Below are 23,428 nucleotides of genomic sequence, written 5' to 3'. Positions count from 1 at the left end.
AAAAGGACAGCTGAGCTGCCGAGCCAATGACTGACCTTCTTCTGTTGCCACCTGCCAAAATATTTCAAGACTTAAAAATCCTCTTAACTATGCTAAAATATATAAAACACTACATTCATTAGCACAAACATAATGGAACTATTCATAAAAATTTCACTGAGAGAGCATATATATTCCAGAACGATCAGTTTATTTGTTTGCTTGTTTGGTTTTAAAATATTTATCTTTACATAAATATATCTAAATTAACATTTCTTTCACCCTCAGAATTAAACTATGCAATGTCCTGAAAATATCAAAGTTCTAAACATGTACATTATTTAAAAGGAAAGCAAAAAATTTAATGTAAATCTTTAAATTTCACTGGCAACACATACCATAAAATAACAAATATAATAAATGAATTATGGTTAAAGTAAATTTAATATTTAATTCTTGTGGGTTGTGCATTGTTACACAGAAAAACATTTATGCCTGAACAATTATGCTAATTACAGTAATGGCAAAATCTCTTCTATGGATGATAAGGAATTAACATCAAAATATCAAAGTAAATATTACTGTTTATGACTGGTACTATCACAGTTTATAAACTAAATGTGGTTTACTTTTCTCTGGTGTTCTAGGTCATATTTGTTGCCCACTAATACAATAGGGATATTTTCTGAGTGGCGAACCCTTTCAATCTGGTTTTTGTACTCCATTGCTTCTTCAAAGCTACGACGATCTGTGATAGAGTAACAAATTATGAACCCTTCTCCACACCTTGTGTATTGATCTCTCATTGCTGTAAACTCCATCTGTAAAGGAAAAAATTTCTATTTTTCAAATCTGAAAATACACATTAATAATGTGTATACTTTGAATATTATTTGGGGGGGGGTAACTTCACAATGTTAAATAATGATATTAACTGTAATAAAACATTCATTTATGGTTAGCACAGTTTCACGTTAAATCAGATAAATCTAAGTGTACAACATATATACCTTTTTTCTTACAAAATTTGAAAATCCTTTACGAATGAAAACAGTAGTCAATTATTAGATACATTTATAAAGAAATACAGTGACTTATTCTACATAATTACATAAAGTGTAAGCAAATTCGTGAGATACATCTCTGCTATCATGAAGAGATTCAAATGCATTAGAAAAGTCTGAACAAATGATACAGGATAATTACTTTGAGTTTCATAACATACACTTATCTAATTTCAATATTCAAGACAAAAAAAATTCTGAAAACAGTTTTTTTGTAATGCAATTGCATAAAGATTATACACAAGCATAAAAAATTATTGTTAGAAGTGAATTACAGCTACTGCTTCACACTAAATTTTATAATATTTGAAAACCTATCAAAAAAATCTGAAAATATGGTATTATTGTCTCCTACCTACTATAAACTTCTATTTTACTTAAGATTCTTTATTACTTAGTTTCATTTTAGCAAATTCTTTCACTTAATATCTCACTACTATTTGCCCTAAAACATTATGACAAGAAATTTTAGAAGTCACAGCCATATTACTCGTCAGTATTCATTTGCTCGTTTCAAATATATATTAGTATAATTAGGTTTACAATCTGAAGAAAAATATGCTTATATCATAAAGATCTTGTCCATAAAATGTTGGTATATAATATTTACATACTTTGGTTACCAAACTTTACACAATTTGAATTCTGATACTTCTAAATATCAATTTCCACACCAGTGATGCAATATATTTTGTTCAGAAAATAAACAAATTCATAGCTTTTATCACTTTTTTGCTTAAAAATAGTATCTGTATTAAATTTGTGTTAACCAAACCCATCCACATGGAGGGTTCAGTTATGAATGATTCCAACAGACAAGTCACATTTATTCATAGAATGATCGAGAATGTAAATAATTTATACATGATCTTTTTATGAAGAAGCATTTTTTAATATATACAAGTTATGGCTACCAAACAAAAGAATTTTTAATTTCCAGACCACTTTTGCAAGCTAGATAAATATTTTATAACCATTTTGAAAGGATCTTACAGAGCTTTGATACAACAGCAAGGTCTCATACAATCAAATACATATTGCCTTGTTTACATCAATACAACATATAAAAGAACTCTATATTTTATTTGTTATTTTCTCTTCCCTAACAGCACATATTTGGTTAACTTGACAACCTTGTAACCACCACTAAAAATATTATGCAAATCTAGAAACTGTCCTTTTTTTTCTAAAATTACTGCATATTGTAACAGGAAACTATACAACACAAAGCACATCTGGGCAGCATGTTCCTTCACATTAATCACAATTATGCATTGAATATAACCAACAATACATCAATGTAATGTTTCTTTAAATTATTCACCATCATGCAATCAAATGTAATACACTGTATTGTAAGTATGTCAGAATGCTGTTAACATGTGATAAAAGTTCTCTTGCAGATAACAGAAATCCTTGAAGTAATGTATGCAACCAGAATTCAAATTGAATAAGCACACTTCAGTAGCAGTAGCACATCTAACAGCATCTCCTCATATGAACAGTACATTCAGTTGTAGCATGTACACTTCAAAAGAAATTTCCGTTTTACTGTAAATATTTTTAAAAAGGTTTTTCTTTTCAAAATATGTATTGTGTTTTAATAACTTCGATTACATGCTACCATGCCTCATGTGACACAGCAAACATACATTTAACAGCTTGAAAAAGGTGGGAAAAGGGGACTTTTTGTTAATAAATGTGTATTCTTACAACTAAATTACCTTACATGAAGTGTATGTATATCATTCCAACACTAACTATTTCAGTGTTTGTATGGGTGAGAAAACAATTTAAAATTAGTAACAGTTAACTGAAGACTATTTGGTTGAAAATGATGAATTGAAAACTTACTTTTCCATGGCTACTAGCTAATCTTGAAAACAACACTGGTGTTATGATTTTCAAACATATATGTACCAAGTTAGTTTATAGAGTGCATATTCCAAGCACCTTTCATTTAGATTTTATAACTTAAAGAAACAACGACACTAGAACCTTTCTATCAGACAGAATTTTACAGCATCAGTTCCTACAATGCATGTAACTGAAGTCAAATTATACATTTTTAATTCACATTGTTTTAAAGCTTTGGCAAGAGACATGAATTTTGACAAATTATAAGAACTTAGCCAATATTAATATTTACAAATTGTCCTTAAATATAGTAAAAACAAGAAAACTTACTTGTCCAGCTGTGTCAAGTATATCTAATAGAGCAGCTTCCCCATCAATGACAGCTTGGTGTTGGTAAGCATCCTCTGTACACATATAAATCAAAATAGCATTTTTAATGCATCTTTATTTGAGAGTTTAAAATGATTATACACCACACAAAACATTTTTCCAATGAGCTGAAGATAAAAACTAATACATGTATATTGAAATATTGAGTTCATGATTAGTTCTCTTCTACTCAGGGCATTGTATATCTTTTACCCTCTTACTACAGGCTCAGCTGGTTCAAGTTCCTAACCCTGTAAAGTGTTTTGTGTATCTTCATAAAATATGGCAAGCTATCAGTAAGCATTACAAGTATTTTGTGCACACCAAAAACAGATTTTTTTAATTGAGTATTTTAACTAAAAATTTGTCCATGAATATATGAAGTCAGTCTTCACAGCTCTGAAAACTCTCAAATTTCATTTGAGTAATCTTTGAAATCTCTTAAATATCAAATGTTTTTTTCAGTAAAACTTTATATTTTGTTATTTTCTCTTCCCTAACAGCACATATTTGGTTAACCTGACAAACCTTGTAACCACCACTAAAAATATTATGCAAATCTAGAAACTGTGCTTTTTTTTCTAAAATTACTGCATATTGTAACAGGAAACTATGTTTATTCTAACTAATAATCTCATCACACAAGACACACATGAATCAGGGAAAGTGTGGCTAACACTACCACAATGAATAATGTAACATAGGTTGCTTGCTAGCATGCCTTGTGAATAATTTTTATATTTATTATCTTAACTAGTCTAACCTAACAAATTTTCAGTTTTCACAATAATAAAGAATACACATGAAAAAGAAAAAAATATCACTTACATGTGACCTGTTTTTTTGCTGTCAACTGCTCATGAAATGTAAGCCTACTTTTTTTTCACTAAAGCTACTAGCACACTAAATAATATGCACAAACCAAACAATGCCCTATAATTCTCATGATTTTTCTGGCTTTCTAATATTAGCATAACAGCCTTTAAACCATAATTAAGCTTATCAATCTGAATACTGACAAATTTCAAAATGAGGGCAAAATAAGCAATTCTCTATATGAAAAAGAATGTACTGCAACATATCATTCAACATATTAAAACTTTAGCTTTCTATTGGTTATAGATAATATAGTACAAAGAGAAAATTATTGACAAATTGTGAAAGATATGATGTGACAAGTACGTCTGATTTTCTAGTTATGACTGTAAAGAAATAAGACTGAAGGCAATAAAAATGATGCTTTTTCCCTACTAATATATTTCATAATGAGTAATTTACATTAAATTCTGTACTTCTCAGAGAAGTGGTAAATAAATCAGAGAATAACAACCTAGACAACAAATTCCACAATTATCATACTTTGGTAAATTAAAGATTTTTAAAATATTTAATTATAAGATTAAAAACTTAAAATTTACATATTAAAACTTGATCCATTAATTATGTTTTGATGCCAAAATTATTTTTATACAATGAAAATAAAAGTTTAATTAAAATTTGAATATAATCCTTAAAAGTTGTGATATGCTCACTTTTACCAACCTGCAGTAAGAGGATTAACTGTTTTTGCTGAATTTGTAGCAAATGTTTCTCAAAAAGTATTTTAAAACAACATATATTTCTTGGCCAAGAAATAATGAAGTTACCAGGATACACATGCTTTACCATTATGAATGATGGCCTATAAATACCTCTTTTTTAACATTCAGTTTTTTGATAAAATACAACTGTACGAAGTGTTGTATTTCATCAAAAACAGAATTTTTAACCTTCTGCAGATTACAACAATTATCAAAATTTTTGTAAAACTACTGATAACCAGAACTATCACAGATGAGAAAATTGATGAATAACAAAGAACATAGAGATGGATGAATACATAAAATTCTAGATTTAATCGTCACAATAAAAACATCTGTACAAGCAAATAACCATGTACCAACAGGCTAGATGAATCAGTTAGGTACTTTAGTTTATAAACTGTATAGGCATAAATACATCAATAAGAGATCATATAATTCTGCTATACCTATTCTAACCACATTCCATCCTTTTCTGTTAACTTGGTCAAGGGAAGACGATAAAAAAAATTATTCCCTCTTGTCAAAACAATAACATACATTTTAAAGTAATAGAAAGAAAAAATAAGCCTTTCTGACATACTTTAGTTGAAATAAGTATATAATTTATCATTCTAATAAATAAACATATTACCAGCAAAAATGAATTAACATAGCCAATGATGCAGACTTGTATTGTAAGATGGGGGAAAGAAACAAATAGCATTTCAGGTTCTGTTAGAAAGAGGATTGCTCTCCTTATGAAAGTCCAGGGGTCACATAATATAAATATACATAGTTTTAGAACTAGATAAAATACAATTAGTGGAATTTAGCTCAAAGTGAAAAATGAAGTCACATTGTGAAAAGTATCTATCCTGGTATTGTAAATGTAAAATAGTTGAGGGGATATTTTTGAATAACAAACGATATAACATCAGATGCTAAGGGGTAATCATGCAAATTATCAGCACTCAATATTTAGGGGTTTGAATATTACTGCAATGACAGACCAACAGGTGATGAAGTACAAGTTTCTAAGGTGACCAATGTAATTTATGTATTATTATATTTAAGCCTCATGTAGTCTGGTTTGAGCTATTGTTTTTTTTTTTTTTACTTTAGTTATGAAGCACTTAAAACGTTTATATGTTGGCACTATGCATTTAATTTTAATGCTGTATAAGTTCATAGGTAAAAAAATCTCTCTTTTAACCAAATGTGCACTGGATAAGTTCATTAAATCAACTCTGTACTGGAGAATGATTGAGGACTATGATTCTGAATTTACTGTGTTTCTACATGAAATATGGCAAGCTTTTAGTAAAATGTACAAATCTGTTGCACATATGTTACAAAAGTATTTGTATGTCTGTGAATTGAAGACATCAACTCAAACAAGTTGGAATGCAAGAAGATTTCCATGTGAATAATAAAAATACTTTTATGCATTATACAGTTTGTACATTTGATTTGAATAACCTCTAGAATCTCCACAATTAATATAGTTTTATTTTTGTATTCCTATTTACTGTATCTGACATTTACTATAATCTACTGCAAACTGTTGCTAAATCAGCAGCATAGTGTAAAATGAATAAGTGATAACTTTAACATCAAATACGTAATACTAGGTCAAATGATGCTATGTGAAATGTCATGGCAAATGCACTTTGACCCTCTTCTGTAGACATATGATTAAATCATTTATTGGCTTGTCATTCAGATTACAGTACATTGTTCATTTTGTACCATTTCAGCTTCTAATAAAAAAAAATCTCAATGGAGATAAGGGAAATAAAATATTATATCTGAAATATATACCTCATTTTTAATGTTAAGTTAGTAATATACAGTTATCACTTACCTATAGTGGGATCATGATACTCTAGAAAACTGTGGGTCACAAACTGAAGTGTCAATGCTACAATCAAAAACAATATAGTTACCACTACAGATCACAAATATACACATAGTGCCAATAAGGATAAATGTATGGGGGATGTTAAAAGTACAAAGTAAACAAAAATTAAAGTCATAACTCACCGAAGAACAAACAACAGAAGTTTTCTACCACAGTTATATAATAATGAAAACATATGGCAAAGCACAGTGTACAGTTAGACATTTAGACTGCAAAAGTTTATAAACAGGATAAAAAGAAAGCAAAATAAAAAGCAAGAAACATGCAAAACTAAAAGAGTCAAGCATAAATGAACAAACAGTTGAAAATAAACACAAACCAATTTTGAAAAAATGTTAAAATATTGACTGAGGGAAAAACCCAAATAGTTTTGAAGTTCTAAGAATGAAAACCTAACATATATAAAATATCAGGAACATTGTTATACTTGTATTATGTTAATTACATCAATAATCAGACGAAGCTAGTATCATTATAAACATAATTATTTGATCAAATGTATTTCTAATTTGAGTGTTATACATGATCTTTTGACTGTCAGAGACTAAATTTGTATTGAAATAATTCTATCACATAGATAATTGTTTATGAAAAAAAAATCCTTTGGTCATGTTGCAGTAAAAATACTTTAAATAGTTAATTTTTTCTACTTTGTGCATACTTGAGAAAAGCAATGTTTAGTACATTTATGCTCTTAAAATTGTGTGTGTTTTCATAAAGCAAAACCATATCTCAGGCTATCTGTTAAGTCCACCAAGGGGAATCAAACCCCTGATTTTAGCATTGTAAATCCATTGACTTTCCACTGTACTATCAGGGGACTCTCTTAAAATACATTTTGTCAAATTTTACTGAGAACATGAGATTTTCCCTGTGGCTCTAGATAATTATACAAGAGACTGTTTTAGAAAGCAAACAAAAACTTACCACTTTTTCCAACCCCACCATCTCCTAGTACCACAATCTTATAGATTCTCTGACCTCCACGAGTGGTTTGTCTCTGGCTTTCTGTTGCCTGAACCATTTTTATATCCGATCCTTCGTATCCACTTATCTGCATGTGGGTTTGCTTAATTCATGTCACTCTTCTGTCAGATATAACAATTCTCTTCACTATAATAGATTAGGATTTAAAATGTTTCACACAAAAATATAAATAAACTCTTCTTGCTAAAATATATGCAAGCATTATGAACTTATTATTTTATACACCACAAATACAAATTCTGTTTCATTATGCAACATTAACAATGGCACAAAAAGGTTTACTGTAAGAATACCTAACCTAATTTAAAAAGTGGTAAACTTTTGTTTCATCAAGAGTAACTAACCTATTAGATCCACTTCAAAAACAATTTAGCAAAATATTATATCATAAAAGAAAAGCCAATACAAATTCACTAAAACAATTTTTGCTAACCTGTTCTTTTTATAGTGTTACATGTTACCTGGATGATAGAAAGGGATGTGGAGTTCAGGTACTTGGATTTTCAAAATACTTTTGATAGGATTAGTTAAGAATATCACAATGGTAAAAGTTCATAATAGATTAGTTTAATGGGTTGTTCAGTGACTGGAAAAGAGAAAGCCAAAGCTTATTTCTGATGGAGTCTAATTAACTGGTCATCTCAGGGGGACAGATCTCAAGCCTTTATTTTTACTGATATTAATGAGACTACTAATTAATGATATTGATAAAGCTTCAATTAGTACACAAGTGAAGCTTGCTCAAAATGTGTTTGAAATGAAGTACTACAGAATGACTTGAATCAATTGGTAAGTTGGAAAACTATTTGGCAAATAACCTTCAATTTTAGTTACTGCTCCAGGTAGCTAGGATATCAAAATAAAATACAGAATATTTTGACTGCCATTGGTTATCTTACACACATTAATTATGGATGTACTATCACTGATACACTATAAAATTAATTGGTGGCTACTAACTGCACACTGTGTAAATGACTATTTTTCCAAATAGATGGCTGCATTGTACTTCAAAAAACAATCCACGACTAGAAGTGTAACAATACATCTAATTATAAGATAAACTACAATTATGAATGCCACAACATCAATTTTTCAATGATAAATTTTATAATTAACAATAATCACCAATAGTACCTCACACTATCAAGGTTTTTAATAATTTGCAAATTTAAATGTCTTGACATCCTGTTTGTTTTATTTGAGCCATTTCTTAGAACTTTCTATTTAATTTATGGTCTCTACTTATCTGCAAGCCTAAAAGTATTATTATAACACAAATCATTAGCAGTATTGCCCAAAAATGGACTAAGCTGATTTGGAAGAATTAATTACTATAATTCTGAAATTTTGTGTAAATCTTTTAGTAAACATGAAAAATACACTGCATACAAAAAAAAAAATTAAGATAAAATATTTGAGTTAACATGAATTTCAAGATAACATTCATGTTCATTTCATTTGCATACTCATAAAATCTTCCTAAATGAACATAAAAGTTTTTTCATTAACATTATAATTTTATCTGTGATTTCTCTGCACAATGTACTTAAAGGCCATTAGAGACATCAACTAAGAATAATCAAAAGAATGGTTGAACATGAAATAAATTAACACTTCTTTCATTTTCTGTAGTGATCAAGAAGTTGCAAATTACTATTCATAACTTAAGCCTCTATTTTTTATTAAATGTTTTCTATTTCGTTTTCATTTTGCCTATGGAGCAATAAAATACAGAGTAAGCCATTAATTATTTCCAGCAAATGAAACACCTGCTGTGAAAAGCACTGACAAATCACGTGATGTAATTCATAGCTGTTCAGTAAACAAATTTATGATTACTGGCTTACTGAGTACATATCTATAATTTGCATTCCAATATGTTATCAAAAACTAACATTTTAACAACTATGTATCACAATGTGAAAATAAATTAGTTTAACTGACACATCTGTAATTAATTCTCAACAAGTACATGCTACATTCACACTTAATCAAAGAGTTCAATTTGTTGTCATATCTTGACCATCTAATACTATTGCAATAATCAAATCTGCCTCAACAGTAACTCTTAGTCACAAGTGTTTAGATGACATCATCCGACACCAGATGATCTGTTATCACCCAAACAGATGGCTTTGCAATGTAGGTGAATGTATTTCTCTTATTACGTTACGGAAGCATTTTTACATGAAGAAACTACTGTTTTTGTTTAACTAGTATACACAGAGTGAAACAAAGTAAAAATAATACAATTTTTATTTTCATACTTAATCATTCTGTAAGAGAAGTAAAATGCTGTGACAGTTTCATTTATCAAACATATGGTGAAAACTGTGAGGCATACAGCACTTTCAAATAGACTTTTGAATGGATAAAAGATGTGAAATCTTGTTCCAGAAAGAACTTTTAGAAGTAAGGATCTGATGGTATGGGCATTTAGTTTGTTTTGAATTTTGCACAAAGCTACTTGAGGGCTATCTGCACTAGCCATCCCTAACTTAGCAGTATAAGACTAAAGGGAAGGCAGCTAGTAATCACCACCCACAGTCAACTTTTGGGCATTCGACAGGCAAATCTGTGAGTCACGAGTATGAATCCTTGTGGCAGCATTATAATGTGATGATTGATCTCACTATTCATTAGTAAAACAGTATCTCAAGAGCTGACAATTTTAAATCACCACCTTCCTTCTTGGTCTATCTCTGTTAAATTAGGGATGGGTAGCATGAGTAATTCTTGTGTAGTTGTGTGAAATTCAAAAGTAGCCAAACCTTCAGAAGTAAAGTAGCTCTTGAGTAAATACATGACAAATTTCATCAGAACATCACTGATAGGATTGTATGACAAGATGAAAAATCATCCATAATCTGGAATCCATGTTTAAGCCTTTATTATGATAAAGATCCACAGATGCAGCTATTACTGATCTTACATTTTTATGGAACCAATAAACTCATCAAATGATGATAAAAAAAAAAACATGAAGTAGAAGGAAAGCCCATGCTTGACAAAAAAACTATGTAAAGGGGTTATTAAAGTGCATAATGATCAATTTTCTAAGATTTCAAAATTGTGTCAAATAGCAGTACACTTTTGTGTAACAACTGTTGACTGTGAAAATGCCTTTTCTGTGTCAAATAGCTTTAAGAAAATCTAAGATGCTCTATGAAGGCTGAAAAGATACTGTTTAATGAGAATTATAATGTTAGGCTTAGACATTTCATTGTATGATCTGTCCTGCAATTAATGTGGTGCAGTTCTTGGAATAGAAGAAGAACAAAGCTTTCATACCCATAAAAACAGTGGATTATAAATATTAAAAATAAACAAATTCTTAAAAAGTGTTAAAATTTTCTTGGCATTCAAGATTGAGAGAATTAATAGTGTCAATGCATCATCTTTTCTTCTAACAACATTTGGTTTTATTTTAATGACAGGATAACTAGGAGTTTTTGAATGGACTGTCTTCAGATATGGTGGATCCATTAAATTTAAGGGAGTTAAAGGAAATACCTGATAAATATTCAAATTATTAAAGCTAGATTTTTTACTAAGTAGGTGGAACAACTTCAGTGGACCAAGAGATCTCTCATAGTCTTTAAGATTATCTCGATTTTCATTATGAAACACTCGAACAACTCATATTAAGGCAGTTTCCTTTTTTTTTTTTTTAACAGTCAACCCATGGATTTTTTTGCTTTAGGAGTAGAAGAAGCTACACAATGAAGTTTACAAAGTTGATTGAGTACTTTGGATATCAGTTTCAAATATAAGAAAAGTTTCTTTATGTAATTTAGAGTAGGGTCACAGTTTAAAATTGGAAAGTCTAAATGGGCTAAATTACCAGATCCCTTTGAAATGAAAGGAAATCCTACTTTAATATCATAATAAGTAGACAATGATATACCTATCTGAAAATCTAATGATACAGAATTAACAATCCAACAACTCATAACAGTACACAATATCTCTGGTATTAAAGTATTACAGGGCAGAACATAAATTAAATATTAGTTAATTTTTAGTAAACATTATCTACCAATGTCCAAATGAGTACGACACACTTTCCAGTACACTGAGAAACAATTTAAACTAAAATAGAGCAATTTTTTTGCCATAGAAAAACAAATCTTATTCCTGTGGTAGATAAATCACTCTAAACACCAAAGTAATACTTTCTTGGGAGTAGTAAAGTTAATATAATTTTAATTAAAACATATTGATTACAACTATAAGCCAAAGAATTAATTACTTTACATACAAATGATTAGTTAGATATATTTAGAGAGGGCTACTAACATGATTCTGTGAATGTCATGCTTACCTTGTAAAGATCAAAATCTCTCAATATATTTCCTTGGGAGGATAGAATGTCAATAACTTACTGACAATCATTATTAATGGTAGAACAATGGGTTAAAGTAAGGCTATTTCTTTTTGCTATATTCTGAAGATAGTCATAGCAGATGAAAGAAGTTTAAGCTTTAGAAAAGACAGAATAATTAACACTCCTACGAAAAGTGGGGCCTATTGGCAATTTCATTTAAATACAAAATTATTAGCCTAATATTAATAACCTTTCAAGTTGCTCTGGGGCCTATTAGGCCCCACTTTTCATAGGAGTGTTAAGCTCCAATTACTGTTAAAACTTTTATTTTTCCAAAATAGAGATTAGCTTATACGAGTCACTATTTGCAGAGCTGAGGCTGGTATTTCACGAATTCTTAAGGCTGTGTTGAGAAATGTACTGTTCATTTTAGGCATTATGGAATACATTTTTAAAATGATTACTGGCAGGTTTAAGAATGTTTAGGATTAGTGATCATTACATAGTTAAGTGCCAACTATTACAAAATGGAATTTATTGAATAATAAGTTCTGTAGCCTTGCACCCACGACTAGAAGAATAAATAAAATGTAAATTTAAATATTTATTTTATTTTAGAGGAACGTATACAGAGACACCTCCGAAAACCTAAAAGGGTTTAAGCTATTCATTATTATAAGATTTCTAATACTATTGCTTCGTAATCCATCTACGCAGAAAAACAACTATGGGTCTAAAGTTAGTAAGTACACTTACTATGACTTTCTGAGTGTAGAAATAATTAAATAATTTAAGTTGTAAACTTGTGACAAATAAATAATCAACATTTTGTGTAACAAAGTAAATTATACTTGCAATGAGATTTCTGCTTTCATTCTCGTCTCATGGAATGTAATAACAATTAACGCAAACAAATTTATTAGGATTTTATAATAGAAATATTTACAAATTATATTTCATTACCTCAAACTCACTAATTCTACTTGAAGGCGTGTAAAGACAATCCTAATATTAATTATACACGACAACTTGATGATTCAACTTTTTAACTATACTAAACCAAATAGTGGCTGAGTAGCAGTAACGCTACAGGAAGGGTGTGTTCTGCTAAAATTAAAAATACAAGAATATACGAATAGATATACGTAATTCACTGTCCAGTTACGAAATTAGGCTAACTTTGCGAAATTTAACGTTTCAGTACACACCGTAAAAGTATAGAATATAATAAACAGATAGTGTCACTTATAAAAATATCTAAACAAATTGCCATCTGTTTTTAATTTTACGACAAAACTTGCCAATCCTAAAATAACCACACTAGTAGGTATCACTCACTATTAATGTCACAAGACGGCGCTAAAATAAGACTCAAAATGACAAATGCAAAAATATTTCAATAGGTACAAAATGTGGGTGAAAATAATCCAATAAATATAAAAATAAAATCTAGAATCCTAGAGAATTTTTTAGTCTAAGCAAGTGATAATAAATGTTTGACCTATAAAGGTTGTAGTAGGGGGTGACGAAAAATATGTAGACAGGACAAAACAAACGAGCTATGGCCCGGCATGGCCAGGTGGGTTTAGGCGTTCGACTTGTAATCCAAGGATCGCATGTTCGAATCCATGTTGCACCAAATATGCTCGCCCTTTCGGCCATGAGGGCATTATAATGTGACGGTCAATCCCACTATTCGTTGGTAAAAGAGTAGCCCAACAGTTGGTAGTGGGTGGTGATGACTAGCTGCCTTCCTTCTAGTCTTACACTGCTAAATTAGGGACGGCTAGCGCAGGTATCCCTCGAGTACCTTTGCGCGAGATTCAAAAAAAAAAAAAAAAAACCATAAGGTGATTTTGCTAAAAAAAAAGTAATAATAATAATATCGTTTGCAAAATTATTTCTTCACAGAATACTCCTGGCTACACTACGTATTTCGTGTTGATAATGTACTTTGTTGTATTACGTCTGAAGGTGACCTAATAATGAACCTGATTTCAAAAATGTCCAGAAGAACATGTCATCGTATCTATACAACATGCTAAAAGTCATTTTGTTTGTTTTCTTTTCAAAGCTGTTCTGAGTGGATTTATGAAAATCAGTAATTAAAACAGAAATAACTACTAGTTGGTATTTCCTAACAGATGAAGTCATATAATCTGTAAGTTAGGTTTAGCTTGTTTTCAGTTATGCGGAAAGCTATTCGAGGGCTATTTGCGCTAGCCGTCCCTAATTTAGCAGTATAAGACTACATGGAAGGCAGCTAGTCATCACCACCCACCGCCAGCTCTTGGACTACTCTTTTACCAACGAATAGTGGGATTGACCATTGCTTTAAAACGTCCCCACAGCAGAAAGGGCGAGCGTGTTTGGTGCGACGTAATGCGAGTGGTTAAACAGATGACCCATCCAGGTGGCCTTTGGTTCCCGTTTGGAAAAATAAATTTATGTTTTTCATTACACGTTTAGTTTCACCTCTTCAAAATTTCACTCAAGCCTTTCAAGGTAAAAAGAGTTGCTCAAGAGTTGGCGGTACGTAGTGATAACCAGCTGCCTTCCCTCAAGTCTTACACTGCGAAATTAGGGACGGTTAGCGCAGATAGCACTCGTGTAGCTTTGCGTGAAATTCAAAACGAACCAAACTAACCAACCAATGAATAGTGAGTTTGATTGTCACAACAGATGAAAGAGCCAGCATATTTTGTGTGACGGGGATTCGAACTCGCGACCCTCAGATTGCGAGTAGAGCGCCCTAACCACCTGGCCACCTGGGCCAATCGTTTACGAAGACATAGGATTTTCTGGTGTGACTTTGTGTTGGAACTAACAACTCGGATTTTGAAATCAAACTGCTTACACCAGTTCTTAAAGATTATTCCCCCACTGCTTACCACATTGCTAGGGACATTTTCCCTACTACTTTCCCCCTGTTGTTAGGGACTTTTCCTTCACTGATAACCATTGTTGTTAAGGACATTTCCAAAGTGCTTACACCCGTTGCTGTGGACATTTCCTACACTCCCTGCCCCCCTGCTAGGGACATTTCCGATTCTGATTACCCCCATTCCTAGGAATATTTCCCACACTTCTTACCACATTGCTTGGGAAATTTCCCCCACTGCTTACCCTTGTTGCTAAGGACATTTCCCCTGTGTTTATTCCCCGTTGATAGAGACAATTCCTTCACTGTTTACCACCAATGCTATGGAAAGTTCCCCCACTGCTTACCCCCGTTGCTAGGGACATTTCCGACACTGCTTACCCCCGTTGTTAGGGGCATTCTTCCCACTGCTTCACTCCCATTGCTAGGGACATTTCCCCTAGTGATGACCCCGTTACTAGGGACGTTTCCCCCAGTGGTTACCCCCGTTGCTAGAGACATTTCCCCAACTGTTTACCACCCGTTGCTAGGGACATTTCCCCCACTGTTTACCTCAGTTGCTAAGGACATTTCCCCAATAGCTTACCCCCGTTGCTTTTGACTTTTACCCATCTTCTTTCCTCCGTTACTAGGTACAATTCCCCCAGTTCTTTCCACAGTTGCTAGGGACATTTCCTACACTGTGTCCCACCAGTGCTAGGAACATTTCCCCCACTGCTTACTCTTTTTGCTAAGGACATTTTGGACACTGCTTACACCAGTTCTTAGGGTTTTTCCCCACTGCTTACCCCATTGCTAGGACGTTTTCCTTACTACTATCCCCCTGTTGTTAGGGACATTTTCTTCACTGTTTACCCCCGTTGAGAGGCACATTCCCCGACTGAATACACCCGGTTGCTAGGGACATTTTCCCCACTGATAACCCTCATTGCTAAGGATATTTCCCAAGTGCTTACCCCCGTTGCTAACGACATTTCCCATGTACTTTCCCCCGTTGCTGGGGGCATTTCTTGCACTGCTTACTCCGGTTACTAAAGACATTTCTTACACTCCTTACCACATTGCTGGGGAAATTTCCCCCACTGCTTATCCTTGTTGCTAAGGACATTTCCCCTGTGTTTATTCCCCGTTGATAGGGACAATTCCTCCACTGTTTACCACCAATGCTATGGAAAGTTCCCCCACTGCTTACCCCTGTTGCTAGGAACATTTCCGGCACTGCTTACCCCCGTCGCTAGGGACATTTCCCCCAGTGATACCCTCGTTACTAGGGAATTTTCTCCCAGTGGTTACCCCAGTTGGTGGGACATTTCCCAAGAGATTACCCTGTTGCTAAGTACTTTTACCCCACTTCTTTCCCTTACTAGGTACATTTCCCCCAGTTCTTACCACCATTGCTAGGGACATTTCCCCCACTTCTTACCACTTGTTGCTAGGGACATTTCCTACACTGTTTACCACCATTGCCAGAGACATTTCACCCACTGCTTACACTTGTTGCTCAGGACATTTCCCCCACTGCTTACCCCGGTAACTAGAGACATTTCCTATACTGCTTATCTCTCTGCTAGGGACATTTCCGACTCTGCTTACCCCCATTTTTAAGAGCATTTCCCACACTTCTAACCCCATTGCTAGGGACATTTCCCCCACTGATTACCACCCGTTGCTAGGGACCTTTTTCCCTGCTTACCCCTCGTTTCTAGAGACATTTCCCAACCTGTTCACCCCGTTGCTAAGGAAATTAACCCTACTATTTACCCCCGTTGCTAGGGACATTTCCCCCGCTGCTTGCCCCGTTGCTAGGGACATTTCGGACACTACTTACCCCATTTGCTAGGGACATATCTGACACTGCTTACACCGGTTGCTAGGGACATTTCCCCCAGTGCTTACCCCATTGCTGAAGACATTTTCCCCAGTGCTTAGCACCGTAGCTAGGGACATTTCCTCCACTTCTTACCACCAGTTGCAAGGGATATTTCCCCTGTGTTTATTCCCCGTTGCTAGGGACATTTCCTCCACTGTTTACCACCGTTGCTATTGAAAGTTTTCCCATTGCTTACATCCATTGCTAGGGACATTCTTCCCACTGCTTCATTCCTCCCATTCCTTGGGACATTTCCCCCAGTGATTACCCCGTTACTATGGACTTTTCCCCCACTGCTTACCACCCGTTCCTAGAGACATTTCCCCCACTGTTCACCGCAGTTGCGAAGAACATTTCCCTAAGAGCTTACACTTGATGCTTGGGACCTTTCCTCACTTATTCCCCCGTTACTAGATACATTTCCTCTAGTTCTTAGCACCGTTTCTAGGGACATTTCCTACACTGTTTAGCACCATTGCTCGAAACTTCTCCCCAGTAGTTACCCCAGTTGCTAAGGACATTTCCCACACTGCTTACCCCCGTTGTTAGAGACAGTTTCCCTAATGCTTTCCCCCCGTTGCTAGGGACATATCCTTCACTCTTTCCCTCCGTTGAGAGGCACATTCCCCGACTGAATACACCCGGTTGCTAGGGACATTTTCCCCACTGATTACTCTCGTTGCTGGGTACATTTCTGGTAATGCTTACCCCTGTTGCTAAAGACATTTCCACCACTGCTTACCCCGGTTACTAGAGACATTTCCTACACTGCTTATCCCTCTGCTAAGGACATTTCCTCCACTGTTTACCACCGTTGCTATGGAAAGTTCTCTTAATGCTTGCCCCCATTGCTAGGGACATTCTTCCCTTTGCTTCCCTCCCATTGCTAGGGACATTTCCCCCAGTGATTACCCCGTTACTATGGACTTTTACCCCACTGCTTACCACCCGTTGCTAGGGACATTTCCCCAACTGTTTACCCTAGTTGCTAAGGGCATTTCCTCAAGAGCTTACCCCGTTGATAGGATCCTTTACCTTACTTCTTTCCCCCGTTACTAGTTATATTCCCCAAGTTCTTACCACCATTGCTAGGGACATTTTCTACACTGTTTACCACCATTGCTCGGGACTCTTCCCCCAGTAGTTACCCCCGTTGCTAGGGATATTTACCCCACTGCTTACCACCCGTTGCTAAAGACATTTCCCCCACTGTTTACCCAAGTTCCTAATACATTTCTTTAAGAGCTTACCCCCATTGCTAGGGACCTTTACCCCACTTCTTTCCCCCGTTTCTAGGTACATTTCCCCCAGTTCTTACCACCACTGCTAGGGACATTTTCCCTATTACTTTCCCCCTGTTATTAGGGACATTTCCTTCACTGATAACCACTGTTGCTAAGGGCATTTCCCAAGTGCTTACCCCCATTGCTAAGGACATTTCCAGAGTGCTTACTCCCGTTGCTGGGGACATTTCCGACACTGCTTACCCCCGTTGCTAGGAACATTCTTCCCACTGTTTCCCTCCAATTGCTAGGGACATTTCCCCCAGTGATTACCCCCATTCCTAGGAATATTTCCCACACTACTTACCACATTGCTAGGGAAATTTCCCCCACTGCTTATCCTTGTTGCTAAGGACATTTCCCCTGTGTTTATTCCCCGTTGATAGGGACAATTCCTCCACTGTTTACCACCAATGCTATGGAAAGTTCCCCCACTGCTTACCCCTGTTGCTAGGAACATTTCCGACACTGCTTACCCCCGTCGCTAGGGACATTTCCCCCAGTGATACCCTCGTTACTAGGGAATTTTCTCCCAGTGGTTACCCCAGTTGGTAAGGACATTTCCCCAAGAGATTACCCCTGTTGCTAAGTACTTTTACCCCACTTCTTTCCCTTACTAGGTACATTTCCCCCAGTTCTTACCACCATTGCTAGGGACATTTCCCCCACTTCTTACCACCCGTTGATAGGGATATTTCCTACACTGTTTACCTCAGTTTTCAAGGACATTTCCCCAAGAGCTTACCCCTTTGCTAGGGAATTTTACCCCACTTCTTTCTCCCGTTACTAGGTACATTTCACCCAGTTCTTTCCACAGTTGCTAGGGACATTTCCTACACTGTTTTCCACCAGTGCTAGGTACATTTCCCCCACTGCTTACCCTTTTTGCTAAGGACATTTTGGACACTGCTTACACCAGTTCTTAGGGATTTTAACCACACTGCTTACTACATTGCGAGGACATTTTCCCTATTACTATCCCCCCGTTGTTAGGGGCATTTTCTTCACTGTTTACCCCCGTTGAGAGGCACATTCCCCGACTGAATACACCCGGTTGCTAGGGACATTTTCCCCACTGATAACACCCAATGCTATGGACATTTCCCATGTGCTTACCCCCATTGCTGGGGACATTTCTGGCAATGCTATCCCTTGTTGCTAAAGACATTTCCCCCACTGTTTACCCCAGTTCCTAATACATTTCTTTAACAGCTTACCCCAATTGCAAGGGACCTTAACCCCACTTCTTTCCCCCGTTATAATGTACATTAACCCCAGTTCTTACCACCATTGCTAGGGACATTTTCCCTACTGCTTACTTCCGTTGGAAGGGACATTTTGGACACTGCTTACACCAGTTCTTAAAGATTATTCCCCCTCTGCTTACCACATTGCTAGGGACATTTTCCCTACTACTTTCCCCCTGTTGTTAGGGACTTTTCCTTCACTGTTTACCCCCGTTGAGAGGCACATTCCCCGACTGAATCCACCCGGTTGCTAGGGACATTTTCCCCACTGATAACCCTCATTGCTGAGGATATTTCCCAAGTGCTTACCCCCGTTGCTGGGGGCATTTCTTGCACTGCTTACTCCGGTTACTAAAGACATTTCCTACACTCCTTACCCCCTGGTAGAAACATTTCCGATTCTGCTTACCCCCATTACTAGGAACATTTCCCACACTTCTTACCCCGCTGCTAGGGACATTTCTTCCATAGCTTACCACCCGTTGCTAGCTACCTTTCCCCCAGCTTACCACCTCGTTTCTAGAGACATTTCCCATCCTGTTTGCCCCGTTGCTAGAAAAGTAACCCCATTGCTTATTGATAATCTTTATCCAGTGATAACTAAACTTTACTTCTATTCATCTCAAAAGCTGTTCTCTATTAGTAGCTCTTACCCTTTTATGGTCTTGCACCATATGATGAGACTTGAAATGTGTAGTAATGAGTCTTCAAATACAAAAACAAACCATAATAGTAACAAGAATTGGTTAATTGTATTCTTAATGGATGACAATTTCTTAACAAGTAAGAGCCTATACTTTGAGATAACTAAAGAATTCCTGACATATTGATCAGTGTATAATTATATTGAGAAACGTGCTATATTTTGTGGAGCTATTATACCCCCCAGAAATTTACTCATTGAAGAATATACAACTTTACACTGTGACAACAGTAAAGAGAAATAAACAGAATTACAAATTTTGACTGTTTAGTATATTCTAATTACATATATCAAAAGTGAAGATTTATAAAAAATTATTTGCATTGAGAAAAATAACAACAGGAAGTTACTCTGTAAAACACATTGTGTATTTTATCCACCAATTTTTGGGTCACCACAGCAAGTGAAGGTGATAAAAGAAATTCATTGCTCACTCAACACAAGACCACCTTGCTTATTTATACTTCAGGAGTTTTTCTTACAGAGTACGAGTCACAGTCCAGTCAATTTTATTAATTTTATGGGGTTATGGGTAGATGTTAGATATTTTAATGAGCTTCTTTCATAATAATCTTGAAATACCAATATCCAATTCAAAACATCAATAACTATTAATACTACTGTAATAGCAGTTAATATAACAATTTATTTCATAACAACCATGTATATACATATAACAAAAGAAAATAATTTTAACCTTTATAAGTAATAAACTTCTAAGTCTTAAAATAAATATGAACCAAGGTGTCATTCAATTTACTACTTGTCATTAAATTATAACAGTTCATGGAATTTTGCCTTTCACTTCTAATGCTGGTCAAGAACAATTACTAAAGAAACAAAGCTAAACATTCTTATCCTTAAATATACATCACACATATGACATTTTAGTTGTCTCTTATTTAACCATGGCAAATATGTATTTGTACAAGATTTAAGAATACTAAACTGGAATAATTTCAATGCAAAACAAGTAATTATGAAAATATTTAATATTTGCTTAAATGTTGTTGTTTCTTTATATTAAGCTACAGAAATAAGTACTACAAATATTGCAGAATAGTTTTTACAAATAATGTTACAACTAAGTGTAAGCTTGTTATATATATGCCTATGTGTATTATAAATAAACTGATTTTAACTCTGTTATAGACAAGTATAACATATTAATATCAGATTAAGTAAATGAGGCCTTTTGACTTTCAAAACAAAATTAATGCAACATCATAATTATATAACTATCACAAGCATATTTCTATATATCATCTTGCATATTTAAATTTGTAGTAACTTTAGTTAAATATGTTTTATTTGGGGGTCATTTGCATCAATGATCATCAAATTTCTTGAGTAACAACAGGCAATTTGTGATATTTTGACAAAAGACTACTATAAACTTGAATTTAATGTCAGATGGTAGATCTATTACAGTTTTATATTTATCATATCATGATAAAGCCACAGCAAGACAAACACACTGCAACACACAAAACCTGTAATACATCTCTGATTAAATGATGCAAAAGAAATATTTTTCAAACAACATACACAAACATTTTAACAAAAGCACATTTGTGATAAATAATAAGTCATTTACTTGAATTTAACACAGTTCAACCATTCCATTCAAAAATAAAAACATTTAAAATGCTAAATTTACAACACTAAAAATGAAACTAACAATTCCTTTCACAGGTTATTTATCATGTCATGATACATAAGCCACAGTAAGACATACTGCAACACACAAAATCTGTAATACATCTGTATTTAAATGATGTAAAAGAAATATTTTTCAAACAACATACACAAACATTTTAACAAAAGCACATTTGTGATAAATAGCAAGTCGTTTACTTGAATTTAACACAGTTCAACCATTCCATTCAAAAATAAAAACATTTGAAATGTTACATTTACAACACTAAAAATGAAACTAACAATTCCTTTCACAGGTTTTCTCTACACTTCCTGCAAGTTGACCTCCTCATAATGTCAGCATATGTACAAAGCCATATTCATTCCACCCCACTCCTACGTCACTGACATACATTTTAATCAGTTTGCACAAATTTTTATTTTTGTGAAGGTTTACTCAACCATGTTCTACACTGCCAGAAAACACAAAATATTTCCACAATACTAAACTACAGGGGCATTAAAAGCCTTCAAATTTGAGGTACAGGAATTTCATTTTAATGTAAGGATTTTCCAATTTGCTCAAATACACTGAAATTGTATTGGTGACAAATAAGTATTTGCAAATAATTTTCTCATTCAGTGCTGCCCTCTTTATACTTCCCACAATATTCAAGGCTTTCATCTAAGCTCATGTTTAAACATAGCATTGCTGCATACTAATAAGTACATGAAAATCCTCCACAATATGAAGTGTGACTCATTAATAGCACAGCTCACTCCCTCTGCATTCAACCATCATTATGAGGTCAAGAAATGATGTACTGAAGGAAGGGTGAGAAGTGTAAAAGGGTGTATCTATTAGAAATACATTTCAGTCCAAGAAAATGTTGAATGTTAAATTATATTTGCATACAACTATAATCCAGCACAGGAACAGTGAAGGGATCACAAAAACAAAATTTACTTTATGAAGCACTCAAAATGAACCAATAACATGTGACATTGTATACAATGGAACAGTATACAGACATACAGTATCAATATTATTTTGAAGTAGTTAAAAAGGTTTGGATATGCTTACGTATAGATTCTCATTTTAGGCAGGGCCATTTCCAAAATAACAACATCACTTTTGCAGGAAAGTATGGATGTGACCTTTAACTGACTCTGGTCACCAGGCTCTGTGAAAGAAAAAGATGTTTCTCTCTTTAGATTCTGGAAAAATACAGCTTCAGTGGAAGCATCATCCACATACTGTTTCTTTAAAGACAAAGGAAAACCAACATGAAGAATTAAAACTTGTTGTTACATAGTTGGTGTAATCCATTAAGACACCACAGTAACAAAAAACTTTAATAAAAGTGAAAAGATGTTCACTATATAATTAGTTGTGAACAAAGGTGAGAACAGTTATGTCTAATCAACCCCTAGTAAACTCTGGCTTATGAAAGTGTCTACAATTTTCAACTTAGAATTAAAATTTAGGAGAATTACTCTAAATTCCTAATGAAATTTTTTCTGTAAATTTATGAACAACATTTAAAAACATCTCCTTTGAAAAACTAATTTTTAGAAATTTATTTCCAATACCATATATTTTTTCTCTTGTACTCCTGGCATTACAACACTGCCAATCAAATCTATCCTTTTCTACTACTTCTGTACTAACTTCCCATGCTAAATTTTTCATTTCCTCTTATTCTTTTTGTGTTTAGTTTTTCTGGCCCTCACCAA

At 34.0% G+C, this 23,428-nt stretch overlaps 1 protein-coding gene and 1 long non-coding RNA gene across 2 annotated transcripts in view; both read right to left on the bottom strand.

The window, feature by feature from the left end:
- The window catches only part of LOC143249467 (GTP-binding protein Rit1-like), a 19,683-nt gene extending 6,282 nt beyond the window's left edge, over window positions 1-13,401 (bottom strand). Inside the window, 6 exon segments of the mRNA XM_076499370.1 lie at window positions 3-51; window positions 609-800; window positions 3,231-3,304; window positions 6,696-6,752; window positions 7,680-7,865; window positions 12,925-13,401. Coding sequence (XP_076355485.1) covers window positions 3-51; window positions 609-800; window positions 3,231-3,304; window positions 6,696-6,752; window positions 7,680-7,812 — 505 coding nt within the window. The 5' untranslated portion in view covers window positions 7,813-7,865; window positions 12,925-13,401.
- Window positions 7,817-23,428, bottom strand: LOC143249468 (uncharacterized). Its single transcript, XR_013027787.1, has 3 exons — window positions 23,285-23,428; window positions 22,776-22,875; window positions 7,817-7,840 (listed from the first exon to the last, which is right to left on the bottom strand). It is a non-coding gene; the product is annotated as an uncharacterized LOC143249468 (long non-coding RNA).

The sequence above is a fragment of the Tachypleus tridentatus genome, chromosome 4 (genome assembly GCF_004210375.1).
Source record: "Tachypleus tridentatus isolate NWPU-2018 chromosome 4, ASM421037v1, whole genome shotgun sequence".
Lineage (NCBI taxonomy): Eukaryota > Metazoa > Arthropoda > Merostomata > Xiphosura > Limulidae > Tachypleus > Tachypleus tridentatus.
Note: the sequence above shows the minus strand (reverse complement) of the source record. Positions and strands in the feature narration are given on the sequence as shown.